The 12,038-nt window shown below is 38.8% G+C and overlaps 2 protein-coding genes across 2 annotated transcripts; one reads left to right on the top strand and one right to left on the bottom strand.

Moving 5' to 3' along the window:
- Positions 1-3,889: 3,889 nt before the first annotated feature.
- Positions 3,890-6,084, bottom strand: LOC115628902 (farnesol dehydrogenase). Its single transcript, XM_030525161.1, has 2 exons — positions 5,429-6,084; positions 3,890-4,149 (listed from the first exon to the last, which is right to left on the bottom strand). Exons 1-2 carry the CDS (start codon positions 6,002-6,004, stop codon positions 3,982-3,984), a joined length of 744 nt encoding a protein of 247 aa, XP_030381021.1. The 5' UTR covers positions 6,005-6,084; the 3' UTR covers positions 3,890-3,981.
- A 2,689-nt stretch (positions 6,085-8,773) lies between these two features.
- On the top strand, positions 8,774-9,769 carry LOC115628904 (farnesol dehydrogenase). The gene is made up of 2 exons (XM_030525162.1): positions 8,774-9,414; positions 9,474-9,769. Exons 1-2 carry the CDS (start codon positions 8,839-8,841, stop codon positions 9,639-9,641), a joined length of 744 nt encoding a protein of 247 aa, XP_030381022.1. The 5' UTR covers positions 8,774-8,838; the 3' UTR covers positions 9,642-9,769.
- Positions 9,770-12,038: the final 2,269 nt, after the last annotated feature.

Raw genomic sequence — 12,038 nt, 5'->3', positions numbered from 1 at the left:
ATTCCGGCATTCGCGAGACTTACGAAATAAATGAGAAAACTCCATCTCGAAGGTACTAGATTTATGCTGAAAACGATAAAGTCGAATTTAGATTCAATAAATATCTTTATATACAACGTTTTGTAATGACTCCCTTTTCCACTTAATATCGGAAACATGAGATATATTTCTGAATACGAAAGCCCAAGGGTAAACGTATTGATATCGCAAAACTTTGGCGACTTAATCATATTCACAAAACGGAAACAGGCCTGCTCCAATATCATTTCAAAAACCAATAACAACTGGAAGTTGTCTACTAATATTTATTTATTTATTTAGAAACCTTGAAATAATTTCAGACATTTTTTTTGTCTTGTCATAATTTGTTTTTGTATATTTGTTTAATTAAGGACCGATTTTTTTTAAATTGAAGTCAAAATTTCTGAGGGTTTCAGATGATCTTAACCTTCTTAGACACGTATCGGGTTAAATTAATAAAACAATTTCTGAACTATTTTTATACCCTGTACCCAAAGGGTATTAGTTTTGTGCGAGTGTACATGTAACACACAGAAGGAGGCGTGGCAGACCCCACAAAGTATATATATTCTTGATCAGCATGACAAGCCGAGTCGATATAGCCATGTCCGTCTGTCTGTCTGTATGAACGCAAGGATCTCAGAAAGTGTAAGAGCTAGAATAACCAAACTTAGTATACAGATTCTCCTGAGCCCGAAAAAGGACGAGTATGTTCATTTTTTCTGATGCACCCCCCACTCCCCCCTATTCACGATTTTCTCCCGTAACTCCCGTAATTCTTGGAATTTTGATCTAAAATTTAGTAGACACGTCCAGTTAGTGATTATATATCCGTATACCAATATGATAGAAATTAGAAAGAAAGTTATAGCCATTTAACCAGGCCAATGCACACATACACACATACAAGTATGTACAAGTACACCAACACGCATAGACACGATTCTGATGTAAGTGTAAATGCATGTATGGAATATTTTATATTTAATTTAGTTAATTAATTAAATTAATTTAAAATTATTAACTAATTAATTAAATTAAATTAATTTATTTTTTTGTGGGGTGGTACAGGGTATTTAAGTGTTGAGCCTGCTCGACTTTAGCATTCCTTTCTTGTTTGTCTTATCATAATTGGTTTTTGTATTTTTGCTTAATTAAAGATCGAATTTTTGTTCTTTGAAGTCATCATTTCTGAGGGTTTCAGATGATCTCAACCTTTTTAGATTTGAGATTTTTATTGTCATTAACTTAGAGAAGATTGGCATCCATCTATTCTAGTCGCTTTAGCAACGGCAACATAAAATGCAAAAGTTTCCAGTAACTGACAACATTAAACAACCACAAGGACGAAGACGAAGACACGTAGGACGACAAGGAGGGCAAATGTCCGCTTCAGGCAAAGAAGTGAGCGACATTATTAGCTTTGCCAACAGCGGGCGGCAAAGGCAAAAACTGCCGCTGAAACAGACAAGTAAACGAGCTAATGCTGTTGCTGTTGTTGTTGCTGTTGTTGTTATTGGTGTTGCTGCTGCTGTTGTTGTTTTGGCTGTTACAACTTGCTAGCTGTAACAATATTGCACTGCCAGCAGAAGCATACGATAAACAACACTGACATCGCGCACTTTTTTGAAACTGTTTATATGCAACATTGACAACTCGGCGTGACGCGACAGTTGCAAGCATAGCTTCATAGCTTCATAGCTTCATAGCTCCATAGCTCTATAGCTCCATAGCTCTATAGCACCGCAGCTCCATGCAGCCCAGTCATAAAAGTTGTCTGGCTTAGAAGAAAACGCACATACTATATAGTAGTACATCGGACGAAAGACGAAGGACGAGCAGCGGACACTTGCCATGTGTGTGCTGTGTATAAAAAAAATTCCAAGACGAAATGCAAAATACGAAGGAAATACAAATACACTGAGCACAATTCTTGCTACACAATGAAACAAGTTCTGAAATAACCTTTCTAGCAGACGTAAATGAGGATATTAAATTGAAATATAAGAACGCAGTTTTAATTTAACATTTTAGCTTTTAGCATAATACAGTTAAACCCCGACTATCTGCTCATCTATTAGCCGGGAACATGTTCTATTTGACCCTCGATGATACACTTCTATTATCCGTGATACATATAAAGATGCTGCAAATATCCTCATTGGAACACAATCAGATGTTATAATAACGCCTGAACTAACGCTATCGCAAAGCGGATAGAGTGCGAGGTTGATATCGCAACGTTTGCTAATATAGCTGCAAACGAAATCGTAAACATGGTTCCCACCAAGGGCAAATTCCGATAATTCGGATGAAGGAATTCTGGAAACGATACATCACTACAATTGTCCAGATATTTCAGAGCCAGACAGAGCTCTTCTAGGTGTGCCGAATGGATGCTTGTTTTGGCGCTTGGTTTCGGGTTTGTATTGTGGGAGATGTTTTCTTAGTCTTTTCTTGACTCCCTAATGATGTATTTCCAATGTTGAATTGTGAGCAATTTTTTAACATTACTGTACCGATAGCACAAAGGCAGTCTTGCACTGTGTATGCAATAACTGGGTTCCTGAAAATTCGATTGCGATGTTAATTTGGCGGGAAATTTTATTTAGGGATGAACAAAACATCAACGTACAGTTTTTAGAAAACAATTCTTTAGTTCGGATTGTCTAGCTGAAGATATATCTTATGAACATGACATAAGATTCATGTAAATCCTTTATTGAAGATTCACAAAAAAGATAAGCGAAATAGAAAATAAAATTGAAAACTCGTTAATAAGTATCTGAGTCACTAAAGGGCGATTGAACTTGAAGATCTCTCCAGACCCAGGAAGAAAAGACTTAAGAAAAGTCATTCGAAGGATCTGCCCATGAGATGCCTTGTGTACAATATATAATATATCATAAAATATATTCCATATTGAATCTAAAAATATATATACATGGATTTCAGTGTGTCCTATGGATGTTTACTATGGACAACTACGAGTAGTACAAGTATTGTATTCCCCATTTATTTTCAACTAGCTTAAATGGCAGCTTAAGCTCAATGGATTGTATATAAATATTTTAGAAACAAAAAAATGAGCCTCTTTAATTTGTTGTTAAATAATGATCAAAGATCAGTTAAATGTGTTGCCGCTTGTCCGCTCGCAGTTCTTCAAGTGCATTCGAGCCATGTCGTTGCACGTTCATTTGCAAGCGCTGGCAGATTACGGAAGATGCAGCAACGGGCGGCAACTGCTTTGCATAAAGCTTCCGTCAGCCAGAAAGTGGGCATATGAACATCATGGAGTATATATATATGTGTGTGTGTGTGTGTGGCTGCGACTATATTACATTTTATGTCAAGCGCGCACGCTTTCAATATTGACAGACGCCTGCTGTCGCTGCTGATGTCTCTGCTGCTGCCGCTGCCGCTGCCTCTGCTACGAGCACCGTCGCGACGCAGTTGTTGCAGCGATTTTGGCGCTGCTAACAAACGGCACCTGTCCTAAGTCCAACAACAATAACAACAACAACAACAACAAGACCAACAACAACGGCATCAACAACATCGGCAGTGGCATGTCAAGTTAATGTTAACTTATTTTCCTATCTTGGCATTCTCGCATGTCGCTAGCATTTTGTCGGAAGCGGAAGTTGAGCCACCCGCCGAGTGCAGCCAAAAATATCTGCCACAGTTTCTTGCAACTCGGTTCTTTCCAAATGAAAAACGCAATTTTGTCACAGCCAGAAAGAAGCAGCGGTAGACGCATGAAATATTTCCGACTCCACCCACGACTCTTCCCAATCCCAAACCACTCCACTCCACTCCACACCACCCCATCCACATCCATGTCCAAAAGTACAAGCAATACTACAAGTACAAGTAAAAGAACGCAAATCGCAGTATTATGGAAAATACATTGTAAATATCAGAGCAAAAAAAATAAATAAATTGTAGCATACACTGCACCTAGAAGGGCTCGCCCACCGGCTTGATGGTTAGTTGATGCACTTGCACATGTGGGGGCGTGGCCAGGGCATACATAATGCCATTCGAAATGTCCTCCGGCTGCAACATGTACAACGCATTGAAGTTATCCGGCAATATCTCGGTTCTTGTAACGCCGGGACTGATGCTCTGGAAAAGATAGAGAGGAATAGAGATCGACAGTTAGGCAGTGTGATACATGCAGAGTATTTGAGGAAAGGGCATCTTTGTCTCGTCAATATATTCCGTGCTGTTCTTAGATTTATGACATCATACAAACATAAGTTGTAGTGTACTATTATATAATTGCAGAAGAAAGCTAACAGAGGGACTTATTTACAACGAATGATAAATTCTACACAGGCAAATGAATACTAAATACACTCAAAGAAATTGCATAGTGCAAACCAATACTCAATTCAACGTTGTAATATTTCGTATTTAAATCAAATCACATCGTATCAATATTTTTGTATTATTGATTTACTGATTGAAATATAATATTCCGTATTTAAATCAAATCACATCGTATCAATATTTTTGTATTATTGATTTACTGATTGAAATACGAATAATTTTTAAAACATGGTGCAAATCTTTGTTACTAAACTGTTTCTTAATATTGTTGATTTAATATTGTGTCAATATTTTTCTCAAATTTAATTTAAAGTTCTTTTTTATTTTATATAGTTAATTTGAATATTTTCAAATATGTAAAATAAAGACAAACATTGACAAGAATTCCCAAGTCGGTTTTCAGAGGTTCTGTGGTAAATGCAAAATGTAAGCACTGGTCATTAAGTAGTATCAAGCAAGTGTATTCAATCAGTTCTACCTCATTTTAAATATCATAATTTAGCTAAGCTAATATTTATCACAACTAAAAGCTTGGAAGATTTTTTTCTAAAGTATACTATCAAATAAATGTATGTAATATTCATGCAGGAAGTAAACATCACTATTGAAAAGCATTTTTCAATACTATTGTTAGCGGAGTAGATATACAAAAGTAGAAAAAATACAACTGGAGAAGATAAAGTCAGGTGTCCCTACTTTGAAATAATCTGTACACAATGCATAAAACAGAATAATTAAACAAACAAACATAATTAAAAAAGAAATAAAAAAAAGTAAACAAATTTATATGTAGAGTATAAAAACGTCCGCGTCAACACTTGTGCTTAAATATCGTCACACTTTAAATTCAATATTTTAAAACTCAAATACTCAAGCACACTATGGTAAAAAAAATTGTTGAAAAAAAAATTGACGTGTGTTTTTTATGAATCGAAAGCTCATTGGTACATTTTGTTAATTCACAAAACGTCAATTAACTGTAGAATATTGCTTCAAGAAGTAGATAGCAAGTGAATCGAAAGTTCTGAATAGGTTTCACGATACTAAAGAGTATTAATCAACTTTCACGCACCGTCACTTTGATTTGCGTCTTAAAGTCGCGAAACTCCTGCCGCAGAATCTCGAGCATCCCAGTAATGCCATGCTTCGAGAGCGGATACATATTCAGATTTTGCGCCACATCACCGGGCGGATTAAAGACCGTTTGTCCCGTGAGACTATTGATTAGCACAACATGACCAGCCACGTCGCGCTCCTGCATAGACTTGAAGGCCCGACGCGTGCAATAGACCGAGCCCATCAAATTGACTTGCAACACCTGCTGCAACTTCTCCAGCTCCAAGGTGAGCAACTGGCCAGTGTGCAGGGTGCCCGCATTATTCACCAATATATCCACACCTCCCAGCTCCGTCTCGATCCAATCGAAAGCCTGCTTCACCGAATCCGCATCGCCGACATCGCAGCTCAACGCATGGAGGCGTTCCCGCTGTTCCTCGGGCAAATCGTCACGCAACGCCTCAATACGTTCAACGCGGCGGGCCAGACCCACGGTGATGCAACCGGCACGCACCAGATCCTTGGCCACGGCCGCACCAATGCCCGAGCTTGCCCCGGTGACGACTGCCACACGATCTTGCCAACGCTCCATATCACGGATTTCTTGTAAAGTTCTTCTCGCAAATTGTTAAAGCTTGATAGATGCTCGTCGTCGTCGTCGTCGTCTCTAACTTGCTGCCGATGCTCAAGTAACTGAAGCTACCAGTCGCTAGGCCTTCCATTTTATTTGCATGCCAAAAACACAAGAATGTTTAATAATTTTACAAGTATGCGCCTTGTTTCCGCATTTTTAATTTCGCACTTAAATGTTTAATAGTCGCCTCTGCAATGTTCGGAGCCCAACCCGCGGCTCACACCCCGCCCTCCTTGTCCCAAGGCGCAACATATGCGCACACACACCATATGAATAATTAAAATAACGTCCAGCGATTCATCCATCAGTGCGCCGAATCGCGCCGGTCAGCTGGCCGATTGTTCATTGAGGCAATTAAAAGGTCATCAATCAAACAATATACTCGCACTCGCCAACATATTGCGACTTGAAGCAACTTATTTAAGGTCTATGGCGGCATCGCATTCCAGAACATACTTGTACCTACATATATACGTACAGTTCGGGGTGGGCGGAAAAACAGAAACATTCTTGGAGTGAAGTGCCAGCAGGCGCCTCAATAATGCAAACTTACAGCTGACAAGTTCTCTCTGTCGGCAGTTAACCAATGCCTAATAGATTATGGCACAGCTCATTTGAATATTAAAGCTAAAAATTGTTGTTGTTTTTTTTCTAAAACATTGGCACACAATCCCACCCCAGAAGTTCTTTCCTTGCTTTTAAATTGAGGTAACAATATCTTCACGATATGCCGATCATAGTTTAGTTATCCTACTATTCCGATTAGAATAAAAACCACAGAGTTCAACACCGAAATTGAGGAATTAATTAGTAAAAAAAATTGTATGCCGAGGAAGAGGTTTGAAATTGAAAATATTCCACGCCAAATACAGTTTGCGGATCAACAATTTAGCATTCCGCAAGGTATTGCTTCTCTTCCATTGCTTCTCAGTATAGGTCTGGTGCCTGAAACGGAAAAATCTGTTCAATTGAATTAAGGAAGGGCTGCCTGTCCTTCCAAAGAAATTGAAGAAAAAACGACAGAGAGCATTACATTATGAAAGGATGAGCTAGAATGCGAACAGGACATCGAAGAAAATGTGTCAAGAGCAGCTGATGGACGATATATCGTTGCTGTGCCATTTAAAACACACCAAAAAAGTTAAGATATTCTGAATGTCAAGCTAAACGACGTACAAGTATTTCTGCATTTGGAAGAAAATTCAATAAAGACCCAAGCCTAAAAGAGCAATATACAAATTTCATAAAAGAAGAATATATAGTATTAGGTCATATAAAGTTATTTGCAAATGCCGAAAAATTGGAATCCAAATATTATATCCCTCATCACGTCGGGGTCACCAATGTTTAGTGCGGACTCCACAAAACTTCGCCGCATGTTATTTTGAGGTCCAAACGCCTAGTATCATAATAAATGAACTACGTAGGCACGCCTCCACTTTCTTCATGCAAATACAAATATTTCAGACCAGCTTTATCTTTGAAACATAAACAGTTCGTTATACAAAAAGTTTTTGAAAATCATATATCTTCTATAACAGATAACTAAGCCCTTGACGAGGTAAGAAAATTAATGCCGGAGGAAGACTGCAACTCACAAAATTTCTGTTAGTATGTTGTGTCAAAAGAACATAGTTCGATTATATAGTATAACTAATACTATATGTTATAATTATATATAGTATATAATTTCCAAAAACTTCACAATGTTTTTCGAAATTTCAACTCACAAATCAAAAAACTACCATTTTTATGAACGACTTATAATAACATCGGACTTCATTTAATTACCTAAACCTTTGAACGGATTTTTCGATTTTGACGTTTCATAACTGCGTCTTTGGATTAAAAAATGGATTTTCAAAAAGTCTTCAAAACTGCGATGCAAACATTTTTTAAATCCGAATCCAAATTTTGAAAGCATGATTCACTTTTAATAAGCTATAACATTAGTTTATTGTGCGGACATAATGGTCTACCATTTTTGCTTCTCGAATATAATAACGTTTAAGGCAAACATAACATACCCTTTTCACATTGGAGTAAAGGGTATACAAAAAACGTTCCTTTCCGTTGCTTAAATTTCCTCCGACTAAGCGACATGCCTAGAAAAGAGAGATAGATTTATATTGCAAGTCCTTTTGAAATTGTTTTATCTTTTTTAATGTTATCCAAGAATAATTCATTTAACGACAAGCTTTTTTCCCTTTAATCTTTATTGAAGATCCATTATTAAATTATATACTTATATATATACCTTGAAATTTGTTCAATCATGCATTCTGCCATGATGGTTGTGATGTGAATCTTCAAGAAAAATTACGATTGCTCGCTCATCGAATAAAAGAGCGATTTAATTTTTAAGCAAAACATGCTTCATTTCGTCTCGCATTGCACTTGAAATTGCAATACTTTGGAATATAATTTCCAACTGACTTTTCTGAGGTAGAATATGCTGAGGTAGTATATACATGTACTACTTATACTTAGACATACTTGCCCATATATATAATATTAATTGTAAATAGATAATACCAGCAGATGACTTACTGGTTTTTTGTAGCCACAAGGCCACGTATGCGTAATCCGATATAGCAGTTGCGGCTGAATCGACTTTTGAAACCAAAAGCTTGAAGACATAGGCGCAGCATCGCTCGCTCATTAATATAGAGGGCTAGTTCTGCCCAGTAGAGGCGCGACTCTGGCTAATATCCGAGACAATGCAATGCCAACGTCAGTTGTTGAACTACCAGCTGCGATCGTTGGGCTTCATTGTGACACTGCGTCTGGTCATGGAACGTTGGCAAAATCGCGTCGCTGTCGTAACTGGTGCCAGTTCGGGCATCGGTGCATCCCTGGTGAAGGAGCTGATCGCTGCCGGAGTCGTAGTGGTGGGTCTGGCACGCCGTCTGGAGCGCATGGAGCAACTGCGGCAGCAACTGCCTGAAGCTAAGCGAGATCAGCTGCATATAATTCAATGTGACGTCACTCAGCCGAGTGCCGTAGAGACAGCTTTTGATCAGGTGGTGGCCCAACTGGGCGGCGTCGACATACTGGTGAACAATGCGGGAAAATTGTCGGGTGGTCAGCTGCTGACAATATCGCTGGACACTGTGCAGCAGGTGCTGCAAACAAACATCATGGGCGTCGTCTACTGCACTCAGCGTGCCTTTCGATCGATGCGGGAGCGCAATGTGGCCGGGCATGTGTTCGTCATCAACAGCATTGTGGGGCACTATTTGTTTAATCCGCTGCAAGGACACATGCAGGAACTGAACATATATCCGCCCACCAAATACGCTTTAACTGCTATGACAGAACTATTCCGCCAGGAGATGCGCGACTTCAAGACTAACGTGAAGATCACGGTGAGTGGCAGGTGCTGGAATGATGTTTATCCATCTCTAACATTTCTCTGGATTCACAGAGCATCAGTCCTGGCCTGGTGGATACGGAGCTGGTGCCGCAGCATTACAAAACCTTGCCAATGCTGAAAGCTGACGACATAGTTGCCGCTATCATGTATTCCTTGGCCACACCTCCCCATGTGCAGGTGCACGAGTTGACCATCAAGCCAATGGGTGAGCCATTCTAATCACTGGATCAATGGAAGATTCTATGAGAAGATTCTGTTAGTACTCTTAAATATTTTCATTTATGTAACACCAATGTTAACCACACTCTACTATATGTAGAAAGCAAATAAACTCCAAAAGCCATTTATATAACGCCTAAGCGATCAATTAAATTCATTTGCTTGTAGACCAATGCAAATCATGATAAGTAATGCTGAATTTGTTGATCTTTACAATTTTAATTGCCTCCCTACTCACTTATCTTTCTGTCCTTTAGTGTTTCTCCACAAATTGTTTGTCGGGAGAGCCGATTTTTCTTCCGTTTTAGGCTCTATGCTTAAGTTATAATAATTATATTTAATAAACATTTTCAACTCAATAAACTGTTCAACTGAACTCACTCTCTCTTCCCTTTTTAAAAGCCTCGCTTTTCAGCCATCTTCGGAATGTAACAGTTAGAAGGAAGCAGCTTCGACCCCACACCGTTAATTATTCCTTAACAGCAATATGAGAAAACTCGGTACAGCCATGCCCGTCAGTCCGTCTGAATGGATGAACGTTTGTATTTCGGAAACCGTTGAGCGCACATTGACCAAACCTGGCATTTAGACTCTCCTCTTCCCTAGGCAACATGAGTTTTTTTTATTTTATTTTATATTACCCCCATTCTGTAGCTATCTATCAATAGTGTTTCCACAAACCAAACCTTGTACCTAATTGTTTCAATTTTCATCGATTGATTCTGAGAAAAATTTTCAGTGAGAAAAGTTGATTCCAGTACTACGGGTACCCCCACAAACGGCAGAAGTGGGTTTGCCCTTCATCTCCTTTTTGTATTCTTGTAGCGTTCTATCTGGCTTAAGCTTTAGGTTGTAATTCCTACATACGTGCTCTTTATCCTCTAATAATAATTGTGTAATACTACTTCAATAATTGCATCTAAAATTTGTATTTCATTTATATTTTTCTCAAAGATGTTCTTGGATTTCTCAAAATATTGTATATATTGGAAGTCAAAATTAAACTATAAATCGCAAAATTGACATTTTTGCAGATTACAAATAACAAGTGGTAAGACTTCATAAAAAAAGAAATTTGGGTTAATTAGTCACTAAGTTAGTCATATCGTTGCACGTCGAACCTTCAATCGAATATTCAATCACATCAAGGCATTCAAAACAATTTAATTCGACTAAACTAAGCTGAGCAGGTGGCGTGTGGTAATGAATTATTGACGGTTTAGATTCGAGAGCCTGTCACAGCTGCATCGGCAGACAGGACGACAACAACAAAAATAGCAAACGCCAACAGCTGCACAAGAAAGTTTTTGTTCGAAATATAAATAAAAATCAATTTAAAATGAATTTCTTAAACGATTCCTTGCTGCCAAAACTCAAACAGTCGTGCCGCCTGACGTTGTACAAAAAAACAAAAAACACGAGTTGTTATAGTGGGGGAGGGGGGTCAGAGGGTAAGGTTATGCTGCCGGCAAATGGCAGAATTTGCCTGCTCAATAGTTAGCTAATAATATTCTACTTTTTTACAAATACATACATATACATATTATATTATATACATAGGAGTTTGTACATATGGCGGGCAAATCTTTCGACTTTGTTTTACATCGAAAGACGTCTCGAGACAGCCTACAGATGTTTGTCTGAGTGGGTGCGGGTGTTGAGCACCACGAGTAGGTTAAGGGCCATGGGCACACGTGTTATTTGCTCACGTGTTTATGGAAATTGAGCAACGTATTTCAAGTTGAGGAACAGCAAAAACAACAGCACCAATGTCAACGACAGGCTGAAGTTGCAAAACGAAAGAAAAATTGCTCATGGAAATTTCACTGATTACGTATTTGCTGAGCAAAGAAAGTGAGCCGCCAGACTACTGCTCCCTCTCATGTTTTTGTTTTTGTAGCAAACTTTTAGCAAACAGCGCCGACAAAACGGTTTATTAGGCACATTAGACGCACGGCTAAACGACGCAGGCGGAGGCGGAGATGAAGATGGAGATGGAGACAGCGTTTGTATCTCCTCTATCTATCTATACTTGTACTTGTATATCTACTCGGGCAATCCGTTAGCAGCCTTTGTTTGTATTGCTCTGTGGATAATGCTTTAATTTGTTGTATGAGCATAGCTTAAGTTGGCTGCAAGTGGAATTTAGAGGTCCGGAGCATGCAAATCAGGTGCTCGCATCATTATCACGCGACGGTGTTTTCTGCATAAATGGGGAAAAGCAGCAGCAACATCTGCTTCTTTTTTTTTTCTTTCTCCCTCGGCCATAATTCAAATTTGCAGCTTTCTATGCTAATTCATTTCATTCGCCACACAAAAGATGCCACTCGGGTTACGGGAGTGTGTTGGTGTGTGTGTGTGTGTGTGTGTGGCAAGCATTGCATTGAAACGAATCCA

This window comes from Scaptodrosophila lebanonensis, unplaced genomic scaffold, assembly GCF_003285725.1.
Source record: "Scaptodrosophila lebanonensis strain 11010-0011.00,11010-0021.00 unplaced genomic scaffold, SlebRS2 tig00000129-arrow-arrow-pilon, whole genome shotgun sequence".
In the NCBI taxonomy this organism is placed as follows: domain Eukaryota; kingdom Metazoa; phylum Arthropoda; class Insecta; order Diptera; family Drosophilidae; genus Scaptodrosophila; species Scaptodrosophila lebanonensis.
This window is presented reverse-complemented; position numbering and strand designations above follow the sequence as displayed.

Coding starts and splice junctions, on each gene's coding strand:
- LOC115628904 (XM_030525162.1), top strand. CDS start 8,839: ATGGAACGTTGGCAAAATCGCGTCGCTGTCGTAACTGGTGCCAGTTCG. Junction 9,415..9,473: donor AGACTAACGTGAAGATCACG/GTGAGTGGCAGG, acceptor CTGGATTCACAG/AGCATCAGTCCTGGCCTGGT.
- LOC115628902 (XM_030525161.1), bottom strand. CDS start 6,004: ATGGAGCGTTGGCAAGATCGTGTGGCAGTCGTCACCGGGGCAAGCTCG. Junction 4,150..5,428: donor AGACGCAAATCAAAGTGACG/GTGCGTGAAAGT, acceptor TATCTTTTCCAG/AGCATCAGTCCCGGCGTTAC.